The sequence below is a fragment of the Lithobates pipiens genome, unplaced genomic scaffold, assembly GCF_037356315.1.
Source record: "Lithobates pipiens isolate NorthernLeopardFrog02 unplaced genomic scaffold, aLitPip1_a1.2 Scaffold_16, whole genome shotgun sequence".
NCBI classification, from domain to species: Eukaryota; Metazoa; Chordata; class Amphibia; order Anura; family Ranidae; genus Lithobates; species Lithobates pipiens.
In genome coordinates this window covers 225,881,501-225,908,602 of record NW_027507748.1, presented here as the reverse complement: position 1 = coordinate 225,908,602, position 27,102 = coordinate 225,881,501, and the positions used below count along the sequence as shown (strand labels likewise).

The following is a 27,102-nucleotide window of genomic DNA, read 5'->3' as shown; positions in this document are numbered from 1 at the left end:
CACCAGTGTTGCAGGTCATTTAATGGTTTTGATAAAAATTGCTAGTGACAGGTTCCCATTATTATTATTTTTTTGGACAAAACAGTTATAGACTGCCGAGTGTATGGGCAGGATAAGTGATCAGCTTTTCCCTGCACGTCAACAAAACCAGATCAAAACAGAAAGTCTGCCACCCACCCATCACCACACATACTATCCTTTGCATTGCTCCTGCACACCAACCCTGTCATAAAGCATTGTTCTATCTGAAGCAGCAAGCTACAATACTATAGAATGTAGCTAAAAACTGATGTAACAATTCCCAAGGGCCGCAATAAAAGCACACCCATCATGAATGGAAATAGCAGCATACAAGGTCTCAGATGAAAATCAGCATTTTCTGACTGCCGACTGTAAACTAGTTCAGCACCATACTAAGACCCCTTTCACACGGAGGCAGTTTTCAGGCATGTTAGCGCTCGAAAAAACACCCATAAAGAGCCTGAAAACCACCTCCCGCGGTGCGCTTGTGGGGCATTATGAAAAGTCCTGCAAGCAGAATCTTTGGGGTGGTTTGGAAGCGCTGTATTTAGTGCTCCCAAAATGCCCCGCCCATTAAAAAGGACGCTAGAGGCCAAAAAGCGCTGCTTAAACAGCGGTAAGGCGCCGCTGAAACGAATGTCGCTTTACCACTAATGGCCCGCGCTGTCAGTGTGAGGGCAGACTAAGTGACATTAACTAGTATATGCCTAAGCATTCAAACATAGCAGCATACATCTGAGGTTTCTCGCAAATAGATTACTGAAAGCGGCATCACATTTAACAGGCTTCTGGCAAAAAAAATTAAATATATTTGCAGTCTGTCTTAAAATCAGAGAATAGATGCATTTTATAAATAATATTTTGGGAATGCCAACATTAAATTAGATGGACCATAGCTAGCATTCCCAAGCACAAGAATTTCTTAAAGTAACCCTTCTCTCTGCTATTGTTCTCAGAAACCACTGCCACAGCTTATAAGCAACTCACCAGTGCATAATCAGCAAACAAACACTCTGTTCAAGTCCGTACCCCAGAGACCCGGTTACACCCCAAGTGGGAACAGCCATCTTATGTCACACACCAGAGGAAATGAAGGCAGACTGTCAGAGACCTCGGGTCTTGGCCTTTACTAAAACAATCATGTCACTGCTGCTGTATAGTATCACTAAGAGTGGTGCTTAATCTGCATGTTTTTGGAAAAATAAAAGTGTATTTGAAAAAAAAAACAGTCCGAATAATTAAGAGAGAAAAAGAAAGGACCACACCCTTTAAGGAAGCCATGAGACAAACATGTCACAGGCTCAACTCTGCCCATACCTTCAGCTTGGGGAGTGCCTGATGTGGGTACCACTTATGAAAAATAGGATACCATTACCATATCTTTTCCTAAAGGAGATACATTCTCTCTCCCCCCAAGCAACATGCGTTTGCCTTGAGTAGATAACCCTTCTGTGATTTACATTTAAGTGCAAAAAACACCTAGAGTTCTGCATAGCCATTCAACCCTGCATTGTTCCATGTTACTCGCAGCAATAGTGACCAATGTGTAATTCTGAGCAGAGAAAAGCTGACCATGCACATAAAGATTTTAAACAGATTCTTCCAACTACACTAAACAGCACTGATGAATTCATTTCCCGCTGTGGCGGAGCGTTCTCCTTTCATATTGTTCTTCAGAAAGCATCTGACAGGCGGTGGGGAGTGCATTGCAGGCTGTTGCAGAGCGGCCCCATTCACTTAAATGGGTGGAACTAGGTAGGTGCAAAGCCGACAAGAGACAGTGGGTTATAATCCCTGCCACAGCCCCAAAGCAAGGCATCATGGATGCAGCATTTGCACACTTCTGGCCACTGGCTCTGGGGGAGGGGGTAAAGATGCAGTTCAACCTTGGGGTTTTACCACCCTACAAAATCTAGTGTGAACAAGCCTTTATGTTGGTGCTGTTCAGCCAACAATTGTCCACCCAACTCTTTTCATTCAATCTAGGGATGTTGGATGGAAGGCGGTCGACAGGTCCACCCCACAAAGCTAAATTTTGGTTAGTTTGTCAAAAACCCGGACAAAATTTGCTCCGTGTGGGAATTCTAATGCCCCGTACACATGAGCGGAAATTCCACCAGCAAAAGTCAGACGAGAGCTTTTGGTCCGAAAATGCGACCGTGAGTATGCTCCATCAAACTTTTGCTGGCGGAATTCCAGCCAGCAAAAGATTGGGAGCATAGTCTCAATTCTTCAGTCAGAAAAAGTTCAGATCGGAAATTCAGACGCGCAAAATTCCTACGCATGCTCAGAAACAATTCGACACGTGCTCGGAAGCATTGAACTTAATTTTCTCAGCTCGTCGTAGTGTTGTACGTAACCACTTTGACAGTCCAAAGTTCAGCAAACTTGTGTGACCGTGTGTATGCAAGCCAAGCTTGAGAGGAATTCCGTCGGAAAAACCATCCAAGATTTTTCCGACAGAAATTCCACTTGTGTGTACGTGGCATTAGCCTTTTTTCCTCATCTGTGCCAACTTGCACAAGAGGATATCCACTATTGCCTATGGGGTGCATTCACATCTATGCAATGCGTTTATGTATGACTTGGGGGGGGGGGGGGGGGGAGTGAAGGCACTTCTTTTGGCCAAAAGACTTCAATGAGAGCACATGAAAAATAATTGCACTAAAAATGGAAAATTTAAAAAAAAGCATGCATGAAAAGGCAGACACAAAGTGGGAACCTAGCCTTAAACATATGAACCAAGAGTATCAATTTAAACAGTTTGTACTTCTGCACTCTACAGTGGATTTGGTCACCTGTTATTGGTGTTCAAAAGCAGTCAACACAAGGAGCACAGCTTTAGCCCTTCTAATAACACTGCACTGACGCTACTCATAACAACAGCTATGACATATGATTATAAGCATTTATAAAGATAAGTGAGAACTAAGACTATTGAATAACTTCATTTCATCTCAGGTCTCCCAATCAGTACATTTTTTGGGGCATTTTTTACTTTTATAATCAGACAATTCGCAAAATTTTATGTACATTCTACCCCCAGATCTCCCTTTTAAAATGACCTATTGAGTGTAGATTTAAAAATTGGAAGTTTAGTCAAAATCTAAGGCTAAATCTACTCCCTCCACTATTCTAATGGCGCGTACACACGATCGGAATTCTCGATGGAAAAAGCTCTGGTTTTCCCGACGGAATTTGGCTCAAGCTGTCTTGCCTACACACGGTCACATCAAATTCCGATCATTTATAACGTGGTGACGTACAAGTACGACGTGACTAGAAAAAGGAAGTTCAATAGCCAGTAGCTTCTGTCTCATAGTTGAATCTGAGCATGCGTGATTTTTGGCGTGACGGAATTGCATACACACGATCGGAATTACCGATAGAAAGTTTTTCCGTCTGGAAAATTTAGAACATGCTATCAATTTTTGGCTAGCGGAAATTCGGACAGCTAAATGGCGATGGACACAGTCGCATTTTCCGATGAAAAGCTCTCATCTGTCTTTTTCTGGCCGGAATTCCAATCGTGTGTACGCGGCATTAGTCTATCTAACCCTGTAAAGAAAAGATCTGTATTCTTACCTGTCCTGAAGCTGGTCTGGTCACATGATCATTCCAGGGGTGGCTTCTGTGTAGCGGAGAGGTCGCCGACAACTACTGCAATGATGTCACCCAAAGGCTTACTATGGGGCACCCGTTGTTCTCCACCCTACTCTACACTGATGCTGCCGCTGACAGCAGACCGCAGTGTCAAACCGGAGAAATTTCAGAATAGCCAAGTACAGACATGTTTTCTTTGCAGGGTAGATAGAATAGACTTAGCAAGGGGTTGAGGTAGGTTTAGCCTTAGCTATGTTAACTAAACTACCACTGTGAGTTCACAGCGTCCTCATTTTAAAGCAGGATTTTTTCTGTTGAAAATAGATGATGAAATAGATTTAGAAGGTACCATCATGTTTACATGCTTGGGGAATGCAAAGGCCCTTTTTAAAGTTGACACAAAGAAACCACCAACCAGCACAACCCCCCCCCCCCCCCATACCCAATCAAGGGATTGGGGGCACTTTTTTCCTGCTCCTATAAGCGAATTGTGTTAGTCTATGTGTCCATGCACACTATTTTATTCTAGAAGTGTTTTTCAAACTTCAGCGTTTAGGAGCAGAAAAAAAAAAAAACCCTTAGGCCTCATGTACACTGCTGCTGGTAAACAGACATTTAGGGATCAGTTGGGCATGCATTTGAAATGGTGGCAAGACCCCTTCCACACTGGGGTGCTTTTCAGGCGCTACAGTGCTAAAAATCACGCCTGCAAAGCACCCTGAAACAACCGCTGCTGTGTCTCCAGTGTGAAAGCTTACACACTGGATCGGTACGCTTGCAGGACGTTAAAAAACTCCTGCAATCAGCATCTTTTGAGCAGTGAAGGAGCGGTATATACACCGCTCCTGCCCATTGAAATCAATGGGACAGCGCGGCTATACCACTGGCAAAGCGGCACTTTGCAGGCGGGTTTAACCCTTTTTTGGCCGCTATCAGGGGTTAAAACCCGCCCAGCTAGTGGCCAAATATTGCTGCTAAAACAATGGTAAAGCAGCGCTAAAAAATAGTTTTACCACCGGTGCCCACACCTGTGTGAAGGGGGCCTAAACACAGTAACTCATGTTTAGCTGCATTTCGTTTTACAGGCGTTTTTAATGGAGACACATTTTTGACTATTAAAAAAAAAAAGCTTCTAAAAAATGCAAATGCAACAAAACTGACGTTTTTAAAATGTAGGTTACCATCTCGGACCAGTTAAATCATTCAGGAGAGGTTTCAAAATGTCCCGTGTACATTAAGCCTAATAAGATGATCCTAATGACTTTTTTTGAGCAATTTTTTTATTTTAATTTAACTGTAAAAATGCTAAGGCTCCAAAAGGATACTAAAATGCTACTACAAACCGGCACAAAAAATATATATATATATATATATATATATATATATATAAAAAATAAAAAAAGACACCAGTATCTGCATTTATTTTCTAGTGTTTTGTGAGCTTATAAAAAAGCTCTAGTGTGTATGGAGCCTTATTTGTCTCACAGTAAAATTCTGCTTTTGGCCACCATATCACTTGTTTGGGCTTCTAAATGCTAAAAGGCATTAGTCATGTGATCTCATCTAAAAAAGTGCAAAACTGTAGTTCAGTGGGAGCCATCGATTGGTCACCACCACCTTCTGCCCTTAGGAGACATCTGTCATTCTCAGCTGGACTTTTTTTTTTTTTACTATTATTGCAGGGTATATAAATAATTAGAGGAATGGGGGGGGGGGTGTGTAATTTGAGTATATGTTCGCTTTAAAAAGTTTTAATCAGTGAGAAGGCATTTTACATTTGAATACTGTAACAAATACATTACTCTCCTACAGGACAGCCAATAACAATGCAAACAAAACTCACAAGAGGCCTCAGAAGTTTCAGGAATTTCAAGTACAATGACCCTTGAGCTAGTAATAATTTAAACCATCTTAAATAAAAGGATACCAAATATTAATATCTATATTGTGATTAGATTTCCCACTGCCCTATAATAAAATTTAAAACAAGCTCATTCCCTAGCTCATCTAATTGGAAATAAAGCCGTCTGACTCAAAAACACCACATTGTGGGACAGGCAAGTAAAGTAAATGGGGTCAGAATTAAGGCACAGAATACAACTAAAGTAAAACCCCTCCAATGTCACATATAAAGATAACTACTGTAGTGCCAAAAGCATTCAACTTTTATTAAAAGGTGAAGTAGCCATATTGGCTGCTCTATGCATGTGTATATGTGACAGTGTATAAAATGGTGGACGGTATTAAATGAGAAAGATGGAGCAGACTCCCAGATGGGAAACCTGGATGTGCTGGAAATCATCATCTATTCTGTCATACAAACTGGGATGTGACATGCTGGGGCCACCACCACCCCAATGCCAAAAAAAAAAAAAAAAAAAAAAAAAAAAGAGAAGGATAAGATTAAAGAGACTAAAACACAGCCCAAGCTGGCTACAACAACAACCTGGAGCAACTCTAATCCAATGCTGAGGAGGCATTTCAACCCCTCACACACAAAAGTCAACCATAAATCCTCCCTACTACACAATAGTTGTCCCCCCTCCCCCCCATTATTTTGGCAATTAACTTATACTATACACAGCACTAATGGATCCCCGTGGAAAGCCTAATGCACTTGGAAGCAAAAGAAGAGAAGGAAAAAAAAAAAAAACACACATACAACTGGTGCAATAAAAATATATATCACACACACACACACACCACTACAAAATTAAACAAAAAACACAAGTTTATTTCTTTGTATGTTTAAATATGCAACATTCTGAACCAAAATAAAGTCTATGATGCTTTACAACTGCCATCTGTTTATATTTGTAACAGTTTGTGAAAAACAAACTTAATGATTTTCAACTTGTAAGTCAACTGTAGACATAAAAAGAAAAAACTAAATGGAGAGAGTTAAAAAAAATAAAAATAAAAAAAAAGCAAAAAAATAAAAATAACCCAGACACAAGCCAAACAGAAGAAAAAAAAAGAAAAAACAAAACAATTATGGTAGCCACTAATCATAAGCAGCCTGTAATATGACATTCACTTGACAGATAAAAGGACACAAGCCGATTACTAGGCTTGCAGGAGTTTTAAAGATGGCTGACCCGGGTGTGATTTTGGTCTGTGCTTGAATAATGAGCTTGGCAAAAGAAAATATAAAAAAATAAAAATAAAATTCAAAACGTCCAATGTATTGTTTTAAGAGAATTGGAACATTAAAACGTGATGAAACAGAGAAATGGTGTAGGGCTAGCCAAAAGAAAAGCTAAAGAGATCCTAAGTAATGCCAGCTCCATGTACACACGCTGCCAATACTCTGGGTTATTTCACAGGCTTTAAATCACCTATGATCCCACTAGGACTTAACAACACTGTGTGGGGATTTTTTTTTCGTCTATAGATCAAGCGATTTCTACTTGAGATTTTTTTTTTTTTTTTATCAATCATAAAAAACGAACATAGTCTATTTCTAATAGGAAGACACTGATGACAGCCCAAGATCCTGCTTGTATGTCAGTACCTGAATAATGAGCTCCGGCTCCCAGGCACAGACAGATCCCTATTCCCTCCTATGTAGAAATAGCCTCTTTTCCTGCCCCCTCCCAATCCATATACAATCAGTAAAGTTTGGGTTCCAATGGCACTGAGTGTACATGTGATATGGAGGGGGGTGCAGGCAGCTCCATCCAGTGCTGCATTGTGTCACAGCCACCATGTTTCCACCACCACCAACTCTGGCCCCATCCATCCATCGAGCCATGGCAGACTTTGCCTTGTCTTTGTTGTGTCCACAGGTTGTGATCGTGCAGCGTGGGGGGCCATGGTGTCATGTTATGATGTGTGCTGTGCCCCCCTTCTCTGCACACACAAAGGATTGGGGGCACGGCCGCCATATTGAAGACTTTCTGGAGGCCCCCCGGTCTCCTTCCAACCCCCCCAAAAAAAAAAAAAAATACAAGTGTGACAGGCGATCGCCAAGAAAGGAGAGATGGGACGACAATATTGGGGGGGGGGGGACTTCCGGGAGGTGCAGCCTCCGCCATGCTGAGACGGAGCTCACCATCCTGTGACTGGATAAGGGGGGGGGGGTGGCACCCCAAAAATGTCACCTGCCTCAGATCCGTCCTGGAGGGGGGCAGTTGACTTCTATAAATTCACCTTCCCACCATTCCCGGTGGGCACCTCCAGACCTCCCCCCATTCATTAGAACACGGGTGGGCGTCCCCCGTACCCCCATGTCTCCTCATACTTACAGGCGGTGGCCGGACTTTACAGATCCCGGTGCGCTCCGCTATGGGCCGAATCTTATTAATAAAGGCGAACGGGTCGGAGAATTCCTCGCGGCTGGGTTCGAACACCGGACACTCCGGCGGGGGGACGAACTCCATATCGCCGGGTACCGGGGGGAAGAGGGGGGCCGTTGAAGTCGCACCGAGCCGGCTCTACACACCGGGTGAGCTGCCAGTCAGGGAGGCGGAGCGACACAATCCAACCGACAGAGAACGAGCGAGGCCGCACTTAGCACAACGATGGCAGAGGTGTCCATCCGCCGAGTAGGGGTGGCTGAGAACAAGTAGTCCCAGTGTGTACTCCGAGCACGTCAGCCACCCGGAGGGGAGGAGGAGGGGGGATCTGTGTCAGGGATCGGAGAGAAGGATTGGGGGGGGGGGGGTGGGTCTGTGTCAGGGATCGGAGAGAAGGACTGTGTCATGGATGGGGGTTCTGTGTCAGGGATCGGAGGGCACACAATGCTAGGAGAACACGACTTGCCTGGGACGGTCATAGGGACAAGCTGTGCTAGTGACCTCATTATTCACTCTGCTTTCCATAGTCCCATGATGGCCTAAACTTATATGAATGGTAGGCGTGTGATCACAATGATAAGTGCTACACTCAGAAACCAGCCGATTTTATTTGAAAGTATTTCTAGAATGTATTTCTAAGTAATCATCCACCAGCCGATTTCACCAAAGAGGGGAAAACTCCTTCCTCTGAGCAGCGATTGGCCCGGCCCTCCTCCAATGACAGATCCCATCCTAGACCAACTGCCTTCCAACGGTGGGATCTACTCCTTATGTTTACATGGGCGGAAGGATTTGTATACAGCTGACTGCCACACCATCGCCGGAACTACTTTTTTTAAAGAGCCTCATTCTGTCCCCGGATTGGCGGAAGGGGGAGGTGACGTCAGCAAGAGAAGAGGGGCGTGTAGTACGGGCTGTATCTGGGAGTTCATTGTCTACAATAAGCGTGGAACCCAGTCACGTGACCCTGGGGCTGAGTGGAGACGGAGGGGAGCAGGCGTGTCACATGAAGCAAGGAGAGTCCTCCTCCTTCTATTATGTGATAGTGGATTGTACGGGTCGGTATGTGACATGGAAAGTGCAGCTAGCAATCTCATGGTCTGGATTATCTAGTGATGGAGCGAGGGCTGTAGTTACCCGTTTGCACTTGGGCACTGAGAGTGCAGGTTCAAAGCTGTGAAGTGTGGGGAACATCGGAAGCTGCCCATACACTATACAATCTGATTGTACATTCGACTTAAGCCCTAGTTCACACTGACGCAATGTGAGAAAATAGGATGGCCACATTTCTTCAAATCAAACCCAAACACTTTAGCGGCGCATAGCAATTTTTTTTATTTATTTTTCACAGTATATACTATGCAGTACATATATTGTGATTAACTTCATATGATTATAAATGTTATTTAATCACAAGAGTCCCCTCTTACATCAGAGTTCCCCTTTTAACCACTTCAGCCCCGGAAAGATTTACCCCCTTAATGACCAGGCCATTTTTTTCGATACAGCACTGCGTTACTTTAACTGCCAATTGCGAGATCGTGTGACGATGTCAGGGCTGTCTTTAACCACTGGGCACTTAAACCACCTTCCTAACCAGACCAATTTTCTGCTTTCGGTGCGCTCACACTTTGAATGACAATTACTCAGTCATGCAACACTGTACCTATATGACATTTTTGTCATTTTTTTTCACACAAATAGAGCTTTCTTTTGGTGGTATGTAATCACCGCTGGGTTTTTTATTTTTTGCACTATAAATCAAAAAAGACAGAAAATTTGGTAAAAAAAAAAAAAAATTCTTTGTTTCTGTTAAAATTTATTGCACAGTATTGCAGTGTGGAAGAGTATTGCACAGTATGGGCAGAGTATTGGCACAGAGCACCGCTGTGGGCACTACACATCCAGCCCACAGCGCTGCTGCAATCTCTCCCCCTCTCCCCTGGCACAGTACAGAGAGGGGAGGGACGAACTGGCATCTTGACATGATGCCGATTTGTTTACAAGTGATCGCTCCGTCATTTGACGGAATGATCACGTGGTAAATGGCCGCTACCTGCGGCCATTTACCGCAATCCGTGATGCGCCGGGTCTTCCGGACCCGGCGGTCACAGATGTTTGTGGGAGTGCACCCCAGGGGGCGCACAAGAGTAAGATTCTGGGAGGACGTCCATGGATGGCCTCCCAGAAAAACACGACCACGCTCTAGCTGTCTTTCAATTATGGCCCGGTCGGCAGGTGGTTAAAGCAGGGCAAAAGGGGCCGCTGCCCTGGGACCTGTCATTGTTGTGGGGGCCAAAGCAGCTACCTCATACTTGGCAACTATCCTGGTTTAAATTCCCTTGAAGTTTTAGTCCCATGCTGTGTCCCGATATCTCAGTATGAATTTCTGTTACTAATGCTGCCCAGCTCTGCCCTACTGTTGTGTACAGATGACGCACCTGCAGACCCTGTGTTTACATGTAAATACCAACATTGATATGTAAATAGCAACGGCATTCATATGTATATCGTGCCCCCCCTGAGGTCATATCCACCATCACCTATACTGAATGCTGTCCACTGGGGAGATAAAGGGGCATACTTGAAAGTCCTGCCTACTAATGTGGTCATTCAGCTTAAAATCAGCCTGTTCTGCAAAGGTAAGCAAATTAGTGTGTTGTGTGTGGGGGGGGGGGGGGGGTAGTGTGGGATGTGCAGAGGTAGGCAGAGAAGGAATTACAGTTTGAGGTTCACAGGTGAGCAAGGAGGGGATGTGTAGAGGTAAGGAAGGTGGGTGCAGAGGGTGGATAAAGATGTAAGGCAGCCCATTAATTTCAATGGGCTGCTCTATGCGCTACAAATGCGAAAGAAACACCCAAACCCTTTTCCAAAATCACACGGTGCCAAGGCAAATGTCAGCAGATGTGTCAGGGCGTCATTAACAATTAATGGCACTGCTGTGTATCTGCTAAAGGGCAGCACGTTTATGTGGGGTCAGGAAAGCGATTTTTGCATGCGTTCCCAACACACACAAATGTGAACGCAGGCCTTAATGTCTCAGTTACATTGACAGTCAGTGTAAATCTTCTTCTCATTACATTGGTGCTTTGTGTAGAATCCTTTAATTCACACTAGTGGCCGGTGTGAATGTCCCCCTTACATTGGTTGTTAATGTGAATACTCCTATTACATTAGTGGTCAAAATCCTTATTACATTGGTGGCCAGTGTTGAAACTCCTCTTTATATTGGTAGTCAGTATAAAAAAAATCAGCATTGCCATTGATCACACCCTCCCCTCCCCCCGGCACTGGCACTGATCCCAGGAGTTCTAGGATCCCTAGGAGTTTTCGGTCTATTAATGGGTCCCTCAGCTTCCCAGTCCATGGTGTGCAGGGAGTGAGGAGATGTTGTGCTGTAACCCCTATCAACTAATCAGTAAGCAGTAATGATGTGCAGTAACTTATAGCAACCAATCAGTGAGCAGTATTGATGTACAGTAATCTGTAGCAACCAATAAACAAGCAGAAATTATGTGCTGTAACCTCTAGAAACTAATCAGTGAGTGGTAATGATACACTGTAAACTCTGGCAACCAATCGCAGTCGCTGTCTGATCAGACTCAGTAAACTGATTTTGAAACTAGCTGTTTTTTGTTGTATGTCTCAAAGCAGGTAGAGAGCAAAACTGCATGGAGGGGGGCCCTAACAATTTTTTTTGCCCAGGGTCCAATCAATAGTAAAGACCGCCCTGGACGCTGTACCCAAACAAAATTGATGTCCTTTTTTTCCCCTCAAATAGAGCCTTCTTTTGGTGATATTTGATCACTGCGGTTTTTATTTTTACGCTATAAACCAAAAAAGTCACTTTTGAAAAAAAAAAAAAAAAAAATATATATATATATATATTTTTTACTTTCTGCTATAATACATATCCAAAAAAATATATGTATAAAAAAAGTATTCATCAATTTATGCCAATATGTATTTTTCTACATATTCTTGGTTAAAAAAATCCCAATAATAATAACATTGATTGGTTTGCACAAAAGTTATTGTGTCTACAAAAAAGGGGATAGAGGTAAGGCATTTTTTTTTTTTTTTACTAGTAATGGCGGCGATAAGTGATTTTGAGCAGGACTGTGACATTGCAGCAGACAGAGCAGACACCTGACATTTTTGACACTTTTTTTTTTTTTTGGGTAACCAGTGACATTATTACAGTGATCACTGCTAAAAATATGCACTGACATTGTACTAATGACACTGACAGGGAAGGGGGTTAACACCCCAGTCAATCAAAAGGGTTAAATATGTTCCCTGTTTTGTGTTTTCTAACTGGATGGGGGACTGTGTGACTGGGGAAACACACAGATCCCTCTACCTGCTTAGCAGAAAGACACATATCAGTGTCATCCTCTGACAGAATGAAGATCTGCCTTGTTTACCTCTGCAGATCCTTATTCTGTCACTACAGGAAACAATTGTGGGCGGCTGGTGACCATCAATTCTGCCGAACCCCCCGCTGATTGGCTCCCCCGCTGGCCAATCAGAGTGCGCACACACGAAAGCTAGTGCACGAATCACCGTACCACCTTGCCGCAATGCATCTGCGGTGGGTGGTCGGCAAGTAGTTAAACCTGAATCCGTAGAGTTCCTCTTTTACATCTGAACATGCAGAGTTCCCTTACCCTGTAAGGGGGCGGGACTCTGCAGACTTTGATGTAAGGGAGAACTCTGGGGACTGTAACATAAGGGATACTCTGGAAACCCTGATTAAAGGGGAACACTGAGAACTCTGATGTAAGGGGGAGCACTGTGGCCTCTGGTGTAAACGGGAACTCTGATGTAAGGGGTGCTCTGAGAACCCTGATTTACCTAAATGTACTCACTCAGAGGTAAGAGAGAGAAGGGGGAGGGGGAGACTTCAGTCTCTCAGATTAGACAACTGCAGCCTCAACCCTGCTGGGAAGACAGAGTCCGGTCTGAATAATGTGTCCAGGTTTCAGGTGGTCTGAAACCCGGACACGATTCAAAACCCGAACTCTCCAGGTGAATCCCGCACATGTGGCAACCCTACCGGAAACACACAAGATGCGCAACATTTCCCTGCATCACTCTGCGTAGCAATCAAACAGCATCCATGCGATCTGTTGCAGTGTCAATGTTAAATTATCACAGTTAAATTAACACCAAAACAGATTGCAAAACACAGTGCATTTGCCAGAATCACATTACATGGGTGTGAACACCCATGTAATGTGATTCAGGTGCAGAAAAAAAGGTTCCTGCACCATTTTGTTGCAGATGGGATTTTAGCCATACAAAATGTATGCCTAAAATCACACACATGCGTCTGTGCGGTGCATCTACTAATCCCGTATTAACAAAAATAATGTTTTGATATTTTCTAACATAAACCCTGAGTTTGCTCTCCTAATAGTTTTGGAAACTCTAAGCCTAGGTGCACACTGGTACATGTGGAACACCGCATGTGATTTGCATAGGTACTGCACAGACATAGCATGTGATGTGCACAGGAATGCAGTGCGATTCACATGCGGTGTTCTGCATGCACCAGTTTGCGCCTAAGCCGGGTAAAAAATGGACAGCTCTTTTCGGAGTCACTGGACTAACCATGCAAGATTAGTCCAGCGATCTCCCCCACTGAGCTGTTGTGTTATGACAAGGGAATGTCTTCCCCCCCCCCCCCCCCCCCCCCCCCCCCCCAGAACACTCCAATCAGCACTCTCTGCCAGTGGCTCCCTAGCATTCCTACATACTGAACACATGGGCCGAATGTTGGTGTTTTTTTTTTTTTTTTTTTTTAACTGGCCGCTGTCTTCCGACACTCAGCCCATGTGTACGGGACTTTAGAGTTTCAAAAACTATTAGGAGATCAAACCCACAGTTATAAATGTAGCGCATGACATAAACCTCAGAACCTTTAGTGCTCATGCACACGGACGTTTTAAAAAACTGGCTGCAAAGCTAGCTCCGACGCCTGGAAAAATCGGCGTTAAAAACGCGATTTTTACAGCGTTTTTCATTGGCGTTTTTGCGCGTTTTTGCGCGTTTTTTAGCGTTAAGTAGCGTTTTTAAAGAAACACATCTCTTGGCTATAGCACTCAGAAAACAAAGAAAATATGTTGCGCGTTTGTGCGCGTTTTCCCGCGATTCGCTTTTTTACAGCTCTAGCTCCACGCCAGGGAACGCACTGGTCCTGGGTTTTTTTTACAGCTTAAAAACGCCTATGCCATTTGCAGCTCAAAAACGCCTAGGTGGGCATGAAGCCATAGACTAACATGGACAGGCCCTTTTAAGCTGCAAAAAACGCTCAAAAAAGCGTCTGTAAAAACGTCTGTGTGCATGAGGCCTTATTGTGTAGGTAGGCCTTAATACCAGTCTGACCAGGCTGTGTTTGGAAGTTCTGCCTGGTCATGTGAACGGTTAGGTGCACATGACAGGCCAGAACCAGGTATGGTTGGATGTTTAGGTATCGGCCTTCTCGGAGCCAATCAGTGGGAGTGCCTGGCAGGGCCGGACTGGGAATAAAAACCAGCCCTGGAAATTTTTTTACACCAGCCCCAGAATTTTTTTTATACCAGCCCCATGGCATTATTATACCAGCCCAACAGCATAACGTCATTATTTTCTTGTTCATGAAAGGCCTCTCCACAGTCCACACACGTCTGACTTCTCCCATGACCCCCATCTTAGCGACACTCCCACTCTTGACTCCTCTCCAAACTCCCTCAAAGACTGCCGACAATGATATGATACAAGAGATCAATGCAGTCTCACCAGTGCCCATCAAAGCCAGCCTCACTGTGCACATAATCGCAGCCTGACTGTGCCCATAATTGCAGAGAGAGAGAGATATGCATGCTCTGCAGGCAAAAATAAATAGATAAATGCACTTTTTTTTTTTTACCTGCAACATTTTTTAATTATTATAATAAATTAGTTCACTTTTTATTATGATTTATTTCATATATATGATATAAATCATAATCAAAAGTGAACTAATTTATTATAATAATTAAAAAATGTTGCAGGTAAAAAAAAATGTGCATTTATCTATTTATTTTTGCCTGCAGAGCATGCATCTCTCTCTCTCTCTCTCTCTCTCTCTCTCTCCCTCTCCCTCTCCCTCTCCCTCTCCCTCTCCGCAGTGAGGCTGGCTTAATATATGTTAACTTTTTTCTAAAGACTCCATGAGAGAGAGATATAGAGGGGCTGCAATGGTGCTGGAGAGAGGGGGGGCTGCGCTGGAGAGAGAGAGAGGGGGGGGGCTGCGCTGGAGAGAGAGGGGGGGGGGCTGCGCTGGAGAGAGAGAGGGGGGGCTGCGCTGGAGAGAGAGAGGAGGGGCTGCGCTGGAGAGAGAGAGGGGGGGCTGCACTGGAGAGGGAGGGAGAGAGAGAGAGGGGCTGCGCTGGAGAGAGAGAGGAGGGGCTTCACTAGAGAGAGGAGGGGCTGCACTAGAGAGAGGAGGGGCTGCACTAGAGAGAGGGGGGCTGCACTAGAGAGGGGGGCTGCACTGGAGAGAGGGGGGCTGCACTGGAGAGAGGGGGGCTGCACTGGAGAGAGAGAGGGGGCCGCACTGGAGAGAGAGAGAGAGAGGGGGCCGCACTGGAGAGAGAGAGAGAGAGGGGGCCGCACTGGAGAGAGAGAGAGGGGGCCGCACTTGAGAGAGAGAGAGGGGGCCGCACTGGAGAGAGAGAGAGAGAGAGAGGGGCCGCACTGGAGAGAGAGAGAGGGAGCGGGGCCGCACTGGAGAGAGGGAGCGGGGCCGCACTGGAGAGAGGGAGCGGGGCCGCACTGGAGAGAGGGAGGGGGGCCGCACTGGAGAGAGAGAGGGAGGGGGGCCACACTGGAGAGGGAGGGGGGCCGCACTGGAGAGAGAGAGAGAGAGGGGGGGCCGCACTGGAGAGAGAGAGAGGGGGGGCCGCACTGGAGAGAGAGAGAGGGGGGGCCGCACTGGAGAGAGAGAGAGAGGGGGGCCGCACTGGAGAGAGAAAGGGAGAGGGGCCGCACTGGAGAGAGAAGGGAGAGGGGCCGCACTGGAGAGAGAAGGGAGAGGGGCTGCTCTGGAGAGAGAAGGGAGAGGGGCTGCTCTGGAGAGAGAAGGGAGAGGGGCTGCTCTGGAGAGAGAAGGGAGAGGGGCTGCTCTGGAGAGAGAAGGGAGAGGGGCTGCGCTGGAGAGAGAGAGGGGGGGCTGCGCTGGAGAGAGAGGGAGGGGGCTGCGCTGGAGAAAGAGAGAGGTTATACAGCTTGCAGGCAGCACCTTAATTCTTTGCTCCATGGCGGCCGCTCACTTCTCCTATGCCCTTACGACTGCATACACACTGAGACCAGTGGGCGGTGCTGGCGCCGCACGGGCCAGATGGAAGGAGAGCAGCACCACGACGTTCTGAATTTCTCCTGCTCCTCCCATCGGGCACATCACTCCACAGGTTCAGCCTGCAGTTCAGTGGGCGGCACCGGATCAGAAGTGAAGGCATTGGATGCTGCCAGCGCCGCCGCTGCTCTTTATATTACTGACAGCCAGGCAAGCAGCTCCGATGACCAAAAGCGGCCCTGAGTGCAGAAGGCCTACCGGGAAATTTCCTGGTATCCCGGTAGTCCAGTCCGGCCCTGGTGCCGGGGCCCGCTGAGGAGTCTGGGAAGGGGTACTTAAGGGGGTGTGGGTCACATGTTCAAGGTTCCGGAGTTGTTCGTGAGACCCGTATGGTCTGTTCTGGTTCCAGGACTGGGGTAGCCCCATGAGGGGTCCCAGTCATGGGGTGTTCAACACCCCACAACATGTTCCTGTCAGTGGCCCCTGATAGACCTGTCTGGTCTGGGGTAGGGATCAGTCTGTTCCCGAGTCTCGGAACCTGCTGGCCCGAGGCGCCGTAACTGAGGGAGGATTCAAAGTGTCCGGGTTTGCTCTCGTCTTGAGGGATACCACAGCTCTTGGTTACCCCTGGGGGAGGACTCTTCAGAGGAGGGCCGGCAAGTGACATGCTGAGAAGTACCTGGTTACTGAGTTGGGAAGGACATTGGCGAATTCACACTTTTCCAGTACCATTGAGGAGACGGGAAACGTTCCAGGTATGGCGGAAAAAGGTTCCTGTTCACCCTTAGTTGATTGATCAAGTTTGAGTCAACGTGCTGACTGCCATGATCTCTGGCTAGAGATCTGTTCAGCCTTGAAGTACCCAGCTGCGAGTGGCTACTCTCTGGGGGGAAATAGAGACTTTGCTAGACATGCAGTTCAAGGTGCCTGAGTTCTTCACCTGTGCCCTCTGTTCCCTAAGAGGCTGTGTTAATTGAGAGTTCTTACTAAATAAAGAGGACTTCATCTGTGTCAGTGTTCAAGTCATTGGGCATCAACCCTGGGAACCCCTAGACGTGGAAAAGCAGGCCACGAGAAGGTAACTGGTAAGCCCATTAAGTCAAGGCAACGGGTTATGGCCTCTACATAAATTATCAAAACATTATTTTTCGTTAAAAATATGGATACAAACGCAGCATAATTTATACAATTCCTGCTAAATCTAAAAGATAAAACTGTATTGAGTTAATAAATAAAGCTCTTTGTCTGAATAAGATCTTTGGGCTCATTGACATGGGCGCTGTGGCCTGTACAATGTAAATCAGTGTTCATTTGTTTTTGTGTGGGTGAAGCTGTGTGTAGGCAGGCTTTGATATGCTATGGGGACACAGCAGTTGTATAAACACAGCCACAGGTACTGATTTGACAGGTGTGTCACTGAGGGGGAGTGACCCAAAAGGCGTGTATTCAGAGCAACTCACCCACACCTATCACATTAAGAGCTGTGGCTGTTAGAGCTGCACGATTAATTGTTAAAAAAAATTGCAATCTCAACCCCCCCCCCCCCCCCAGATCTTAAATCTGCATTTACACAATTCATGTAAAAAGTGTAGAGCCGTTCTCTGGTCAGAGCTGTCAAAAAAAAAATAGGCAGCCGGTGTTATATTGAATAGTGCATCTCCATCTTGAATAATGCCTCTTACGATCTGTACATGTGCAGTACGCAACGTCACTCCAGCTGATATGTTGAACAGCTGGTGTGACATCAATACTGCGCATGCGCAGATCATCTGAGGCATTAGGGAGAATGCAATTGTCAGATTTTGCCTGCCTCTCTGCCCATGCGGGAGAAATGACCGATCACGTGGCAGGCAGATTTGTGTGTGTTTGCAGGGCGGGCCAGCAATGGAGCCTTACCATTGCCAATAGAGGTCAGTCCGCCCCGGGTGCCACACATTGGGGGGTGTCTTCCCGGTGCTCCCGTCCTCCCCTCCAGCGGCCGCTGTAACATGGTCCCTCCTCCTATAATATCACTGAACTCTAGGAGGCGGGATCTTGATACAGCGGCCGCTGGAGGAGGAGGACCGAGGGAGGGGAGGACAGGTGCGTCAGGATGACAACCCCCCCCCCAATGTGCGGCATCCACGGTGGGCTGACCCTGTTTGGCACAGACGCCCTACCCTTTCCACAAACCCACGCTGTTGCCACAGCTTGCAGTCCTGCAGGACACCGCTGCTAACAGGAACAGCGTTTCTGCTGTCGAAAAAATTTTTACAGGAATGTCCTTCCCAGAACTCAAGCCCTGGATATAACTCAAATAACTCTATGGGTGGATTATTTATTTATACACGCTGAATGCACTTTGGCTAAAGTTCACCATGGAATATAAGACAGGCTTTACCCTGTAATATGCAAGAGTGTATAGATGTCTATTCTAGAGGCACACAACTGGAGACCGCCAGTTTGAGACCCATGATTTAGATAACACAGCTTGAGTAGGAATTCAAGGAGGCAGCTCTTTACTTGTTGACCACAGTGCAAGTAACTAACAGCTGATCTGGATTCCTAAAAGCTATGATGTAAGCTTTTAAGACCAGTGTCAATGTGTAAGAATTGCCCCAAAAAATATGCAGGTGAGTCATCTGTACACATCAACAGCTCAGAGCTGGGCAGCATTAGGACCAGCACTTCACACTGAGATATTGGGACACAGCAAGGGACTAAAACTTCAAGGGACAAGGGAATATAAACCTGGATAATTGGCAAGTATGAGGCAGCTGTTTTGAGCCCCACAACAATGACAGGGCTCAGGGCAGCTGCCCCTTTTGCCCTGCCTTAAAGACGGCCCTGACCGGTATTATGCTGCTCCATTCTCCTCCAGACAGCAGGGAGAGTGTTAAAGCCGAGCAAGCCCATAGACTTCTAAGCAGAGTGTCGAGAATCCTGGGTGTTGTAGTTTGAGATGGGAGCCATATAATGGTGCCAATTGAATAACTTTACTAGAGATCTCAATGTGTACTGTGGAGTAGGAGGTGTGAGAGATGATTTTTATTAAATTGCTTGGGAAAGTTCTTCCTCTTAGCACTGAGGGAGTTAGAGAGAGCATACCTCTGTTTGAATATTCACTTGCTAGCGTAAGACCATACTGACAGAGATTTAAGCCTGAGACTGGGAGTGAGGACAACTGGGGGCAGCTCAGCACTGCTCCCATCACAGCACTTGCCCTGCTGCCAGGAGACTGGAGCATCCACTCATCCTCTGCTTCCCACTACTGATTTCTGGAGGCCTTTGGGGAGAGACCAAGGGTCCCCTCTTTTGCAGCAAGAGGTCACGGCAGCATCTTTGGAAGTAGTAAGAATTGCTGATACTGCTACCGAGATATACTGCAATTATTCCAAACCTAGACTGCACCTATACCGAACCTTTACTGCATCTGAACCAGAGCTTCCTTGCACATGTGCCAAGATTATACTGTACCTTTACTACATGCAGGCTAACTGGGACTGTTGGTAGGTGCACCAGCATTCTTAAAGGTCCCCAACGATAGCCGGCAAAAAAACAACTCAAATGACTGCCCCTTCCATAATAATTATGGGAGGACCAGCATTGCTGCTATAAATGTGCTCTGGCAATATATTTCCAGTACTCAGTAAAATAATATATACTAAAGTTTACTGCTGCACTTAAGGGTGGCCTTGCTACTGTTTATTCTCATCTGGATGCCAAATGTAATTTTAATGCCTAATCGCTTTGTATATAAATTGAGTTTAACCATTATTAACCCATTATACACTTGCCTAGTTACCAACCATATTGGGTGATCATATATAATGTTTATTAAAGTTAAAGTGGTAGCAAAGTGGAACATTTTAAATACACCCTTCCACCATATTTTAAATAGCACATTATGTGAAACTTGCCTTATAACAAAGCCCTCTGGCTACGCTCTGTGATCGCTGACAGGGCTTCCGTCTTCACCTGGTCTTCCTTCCTGGGTCGCGGCTCCAGTCCAAGCCAAGCCGTGATGATGTCACTCCCGCGCATGCACAAGGGAGTCATGATTTATGACACAGAGCTCTGAAGGAATGGAAAATGTCGGCTATGCCGTTCCTTCAGAGCATATGGGCCTGTGACATCACCAGCTGCTACACAAGTAAATATCACCTAAACTGTGCACCTTTAGGGCCGGTTCACACTGGGGGCGATGCGAGGCGACACGACTTGCCTCGCCGCGATCTGACAAGTCGCCCCCGTTCTGTACAATGGAACCGTTCTGAGAGGAGCGACTCGAGTCGCTCCGACTCAGAAAAAAGGTTCCTGTACTACTTTTGGGCGACCTCGGGGCGACTTGCATTGACTTCTATACAGAAGTCATTTGCAAGTCGCCGCTGAGGTCGTGGCAGGTCGTGGCGAGGCAAGTCGGTGTCGCCTCGCATCGCCCCCTGTGTGAACCGGCCCTTAGGGGATATTTACAGTACCTACGGTTAAGCCTTATTCTAGGCTTACCTGTAGGTACAACAAACAAATCCACTTTACTAACACTTTAAACCTTCCTATTCTTTACGGCCCAGAAGTCTGCCATCCTAGTCTCTGTTTCATCTGCTCAGTTTCATGTGATCAGTTATGATACCAGCCTTTTGATAGTGTGAGAGTTTGGTTGAAAGCTGACATAAGCATACTAGCAACTGTGACAGTTAAGCACAATGTTAGGACAGCTATCTCCCCACTGAGCTATTGTGTTCTGATCAGAGAGCTGATCGCCAGCTGTTTTTCCAGCATGCCTGTTTGACAGAAGCCAGACGTTCGGCCGGCTTCTGTCAGACAGGCTGTACACATGGGCCGAATGTATATGGATTGACACTCACATTATAACATGTGAGTTCTGATCTATGCAGCGTTCCATTGTGTGCCCAGGCTGTGATGATGTATTCAAATGATTTCTGTCATTGACAGCCTGTGGTGACAGGAAGTGGCTGAATGATAATAAGGCTTACCAGTCGCTACCCCGGATATCTCTAAACCTGCACGGTTTAGGAGATATCCCCTGTCCCCTGCATGTGCCGATTTCATCAGCACATGCGCACTGAAGCAACGGCACGTATGCTCCAGCCAATCGCAGCGCCGGAGCCGCGATACCCGGAAGTAACTCAAAGGAGTAATGTCGCCAGCCGGTGCTGTGTACGGGCAATGCAGTGAGGGCTTTGATATCAGGTGAGTATTACATAATAAGCTAGTAAGCTATGCATACTAGCTCATTATGCCTTTATCTTGCAGGTGTTAGTTTTTTTTTTTTTTCAAAGTGGATTTACAACCACTACAATACAGGGCACTTTCGCCCCCTTCCTTCCCAGCCCAATTTTCAGATTTCAGAGCTCTCACAATTTCAATGACAATTGCGCGGTCATGCTACGCTATACCCAAATTAAATTTGTATCATTTTGTTTGCATGAATAAAACTTTATTTCGGTGGTATTTATTCACGACTCCGTTTTTTATTTTTTGCGATATAAGCAAAAAAATAGTGTAAATTTGGGGAAAAAAACAATATTTTCTTCTTTCTATTTTAAAAGAAATCCAATAAAATCGAATTTTGTCATAAATTTAAGACAAATTGTATTCTGCTACATGTTTGGTAATAAATTTTTCGGTTAAGTGTATAATAATTGATTTGTGTGATCACGGACATATGTACGCAAATGATCATATACATATGTTTGCAGGTGATCACGGACATATGTGTGCAGATAATCATTGGAACATGTGATTTTAGTGGGACATATGTGGAGGACATGTGTTTTTATTATTGGGGAAATGTGTTTTTATTATTTGGAGACGTGTGTTTTGGGGACATTGTGTTTATACTGTGTGGTGATGTGTGTTTTCACTAGACTGGTGATCAGTGAGTAAAAAGCTGTAAAAAACAACTCATACTCAACGAACACCAGCTGGCTGCAGCGATCCGCTCTCCTCTCCTCAGCGACGACTTCCGCGTGAGGAGAGGAGAGCCGAGCCGATTGCCTAGCAACCGGCTGTTTGTTTGCATCACATGATGGCCGTGATTGGACACGGCCGTCATGTGATCAGGAGGGCCAATCACAGAGCCCTCCTGCCGATCCGAGATGCACCGTGTGAGGGTGACACGAGCGCATCGGGGCTGCGCGGGCACGCGATCCCCCTACTTCTGAAGGACGTTCAGGAACGTCCAGTCAGAAGTAGAGCGCTCCCACCCGGCCGTATATATACATTGGCCGGGTGGGAAGTAGTTAAACCAGAAGAGGACAAGTCTTGGATGACAGAAACAGAGGACAATACTAAAGCCTAGAGTGAGTGAGTAGTGTTAAATTAAAGCAGAATAAACACTCCTTTCCTGTACAGCCAAGATGCCATGTTAGCCCCGGTTTAATCTGTAGCTGCCATGGTGCTGCTCATGTGATAAGTTAAAAGAGAAGTATAGCCAAAGCTCTTTTAGCCCTACTTCTGTGGGTCACACTAGTGCAATTTATTCTGTATTCCTGTGATCCAGATTCAGCAGACAGTGGGCTAAAGCATACTGTCAGCTGATATTACTCAACGAGTCCAGGCTCTGGAGGGATCCTGACTTTAATACTGGGATCCACCCAGATGCCTGAACCAGCAGCTGGCTCAGCCTCTCAGCGCTCTGCTGAGAGCCTGAGCCAGCCTCTCCTGCCCCCTCCTCAGCCCTGTGAAAAAAGGGTTTGTACCCCGCCAAAAAATTCGGGACTTTAAATTGGCAAAGACACTAAAGGTTTTGTTCAAAAATGGGTTGTAGTTTATTACATAAAGACAAAAAAGACTATGCTTAAAAAATCATCTACATATGATGATTGATAAAACACTGACAGATAACACATATAATAAAATATTGTAATGAAACTATGATGATACATATACAGAGTAGTTTGGCTCCAATGTCCGATAGTACTTTCTGGTGTCCAACATCTGGGATAAGTCCTAGCGGTACCCAACACGTTCCAGGTTCAAAGTCCTTTCATCAGGGATAATTATATAGGAGGATTTACATTCTAGACCGGATGAGTGGCATCATAATCAGGGACAAAGAGTGGTGATATTGCGGCAAGAATACGCAAATATATCTTTATATGGCAAGTATGAAGGTTTTGTATAACCTAGATCTTCCAAGTATTTTTGACCAAGTGGGATATAATCAGATAAACTGGTCCTTCTGATACAAGCTTTTGATAAAGCCCAGACATACAGCTTGAACTTTTAAATGAGGAATATTACAAAATAAGCAACTAGGGGATTTTAAATAAAATCCTGCAATTAAATAACGCTGTTGCAAGATGATAGCCGCTGGCAACTGTTGAAGCTGTATTATGGGGGTCCATGTAGTCCAGGGATGTCCAAACTTTTTTCAAAGAGGGCCAGATTTAATGAAGGGAACATGCGCGAGGGCCGACCATTTTGCCTGACAGTCTTTGAACCATTAAAATCCGGTCTAAGTGTGTTCGTCCGAGCACTAATACACTTCCCCACAAGAATTCTCTTGCCTTTGTGGCTGTGTGTGGTGAAGAGATGAACTCAAGTGTATTATTTGGATACACCGTTTTTATTGGTGTATAACACGCACCTTCACTTTAAGAGGGAAGCTTCAGGGAAAAAAAAAACTTAACATTTTAAATAAAGAATTGTGAAGCAAAATAAGGGTCAATGCCCATCTGCAGAGCCCACCATTGCTAGGAATGCAGCGCCCACCATTGCCAGGCATGCAGCCCCACCATTGCCAGGCATGCAGCCCCACCATTGCCAGGAATGCACCCACCATTGCCAGTAACGCGCCCACCATTGTCAGGAACTCACTCACCATTGCCAGGAACTCACCATTGCCAGGAATGCAGCCACAATTGCCAGGGATTCACCCACCATTGCCAGGGATTCACCCACCATTGCCAGGAATACACCCACCATTGCTAGGAATTCACTCACCATTGCCGGGAATGCTGCCACCATTGCCAGGGATTCACCCACCATTGCCAGGAATGCAGCCACCATTGCCAGGGATTCACCCACCATTGCCAGGAATGCTGCCACCATTGCCAGGAATGCACTCACCATTGCCAGGAATGCACCCACCATTGCTAGGAATTCACTCACCATTGCCGGGAATGCTGCCACCATTGCCGGGAATGCTGCCACCATTGCCAGGAATGCTGCCACCATTGCCAGGAATGCTGCCACCATTGCCGGGAATGCAGCCACCATTGCCGGGAATGCAGCCACCATTGCCGGGAATGCTGCCACCATTGCCAGGAATGCAGCCACCATTGCCAGGAATGCTGCCACCATTGCCAGGAATGCACTCACCATTGCCAGGAATGCACGCACCATTGCCTGGAATGCACCCACCATTGCCGGGAATGCTGCCACCATTGCCAGGAATGCACCCACCATTGCCAGGAATGCTGCCACCGTTTCCGGGAATTTCACCCACCATTGCCGGGAATTTCACCCACCATTGCCAGGAATGCAGCTACTATTGCCAGGAATTTCACCCACCATTGCCAGGAATTTCACCCACCATTGCCAGAAATGCAGCCACCATTGCCAGGAATGCACCCACCATTGCTATGAATTCACTCACCATTGCCAGGAATGCAGCTCCACAACTGCAATTGCCAGGAATGCAGCCACCATTACCATCAGTGCAGCCATGGAGGGCAGGACGAGCGCTAAAGACATCCTACAGGAGAATCTCCTGTTTACACAACGGCCTCTTTAAGAGAAAGTCCCGCCTCCTTTGATGGACAGAACAGTCGTCCAATGGAAGAGACGGGACTTCCTATTACAAAGGCTGCCGTTTAAACAGGAAATTCTCCTCCTGTGTGCACGGCACTCGTCCCGCCTCCTCCCTCCGAGGCAGCCGGACTATATATCTTTTGTGGCCCCGGCACAGGGAGATCGCCGGGGGCCACAAAAGATATATTTGTTTAAATAACCAGACGGGCCGTTCAAAACCGGACCGCAGGCTGGACTTTGGACATACCTGATGTAGTCCATCCACACTGGCAAGGTTGCTAGGTTGCTAGTCCCCAGCACTGTGCTCCAGAGAACGCTGGAGGGCAGAGCAGAGAGAGATGGTGACTAACAGTCATTGCTCTACACTCACTGAAAACTGACAAACACCCACCATTGCCAGGGATTCACCCACCATTGCCAGGAATACACCCACCATTGCTAGGAATTCACTCACCATTGCCGGGAATGCTGCCACCATTGCCAGGGATTCACCCACCATTGCCAGGAATGCAGCCACCATTGCCAGGGATTCACCCACCATTGCCAGGAATGCTGCCACCATTGCCAGGAATGCACTCACCATTGCCAGGAATGCACGCACCATTGCTAGGAATTCACTCACCATTGCCGGGAATGCTGCCACCATTGCCGGGAATGCTGCCACCATTGCCAGGAATGCTGCCACCATTGCCAGGAATGCTGCCACCATTGCCGGGAATGCAGCCACCATTGCCGGGAATGCAGCCGCCATTGCCGGGAATGCTGCCACCATTGCCAGGAATGCAGCCACCATTGCCAGGAATGCTGTCACCATTGCCAGGAATGCACTCACCATTGCCAGGAATGCACGCACCATTGCCGGGAATGCTGCCACCATTGCCGGGAATGCTGCCACCATTGCCAGGAATGCACCCACCATTGCCAGGAATGCTGCCACCATTTCCGGGAATTTCACCCACCATTGCCGGGAATTTCACCCACCATTGCCAGGAATGCAGCTACTATTGCCAGGAATTTCACCCACCATTGCCAGGAATTTCACCCACCATTGCCAGGAATGCAGCCACCATTGCCAGGAATGCACCCACCATTGCTATGAATTCACTCACCATTGCCAGGAATGCAGCTCCACAACTGCAATTGCCAGGAATGCAGCCACCATTACCATCAGTGCAGCCATGGAGGGCAGGACGAGCGCTAAAGACATCCTACAGGAGAATCTCCTGTTTACACAACGGCCTCTTTAAGAGAAAGTCCCGCCTCCTTTGATGGACAGAACAGTCGTCCAATGGAAGAGACGGGACTTCCTATTACAAAGGCTGCCGTTTAAACAGGAAATTCTCCTCCTGTGTGCACGGCACTCGTCCCGCCTCCTCCCTCCGAGGCAGCCGGACTATATATCTTTTGTGGCCCCGGCGCAGGGAGATCGCCGGGGGCCACAAAAGATATATTTGTTTAAATAACCAGACGGGCCGTTCAAAACCGGACCGCGGGCTGGACTTTGGACATACCTGATGTAGTCCATCCACACTGGCAAGGTTGCTAGTCCCCAGCACTGTGCTCCAGAGAACGCTGGAGGGCAGAGCAGAGAGAGATGGTGACTAACAGTCATTGCTCTACACTCACTGAAAACTGACAATTGAGCGATCAGCAGTCTTTGGTTGCTCAATTTTTGTTGTAGAGTCGGGGGGGGGGGGGGACAAATGCGGCATCGAACCGATGCTGCAACCACGTAGATGAGTATGTATCTTTGTCATTTTGAAATTCCACACAAATTCCTCTCTTTTAGGACACCAGGTATTTGATGGCTTGACAGTTGGGTTGAGAGCACAAGCAACTTTGACAGTTATCATTTAAGGCATACCTTGAATGGAAAACAGTTAAATTGATGTATTTAGTTGTTCTTTAAAATGGAACTAAAGGCAAAGATATTATAATTAAAATGGAGCTCCATCCAAAAGGGAAAGCTCCGCTTGTCTGCCTCCTCCCCCCTCAGCTGCCACATTTGGCACCTTTGGGGGGGAGGGGGGAGTAGCGGGTACCTGGCTTTGACAACCTGGCTTTGACAGGTACCCACTCCCACTTCCAGGTGAGTTTGCCGCA

At 46.5% G+C, this 27,102-nt stretch overlaps 1 protein-coding gene across 1 annotated transcript in view; it reads right to left on the bottom strand.

Moving 5' to 3' along the window:
* KDM5B (lysine demethylase 5B) overlaps positions 1-8,167 on the bottom strand; it is a 180,275-nt gene extending 172,108 nt beyond the window's left edge. Inside the window, exon 1 of the mRNA XM_077481154.1 lies at positions 7,872-8,167. Within this exon, the coding sequence (XP_077337280.1) occupies positions 7,872-8,006 (135 nt within the window). The 5' untranslated portion in view covers positions 8,007-8,167. The remainder of the gene's footprint in view (positions 1-7,871) is intronic.
* Between the last annotated feature and the right edge of the window lie 18,935 nt (positions 8,168-27,102).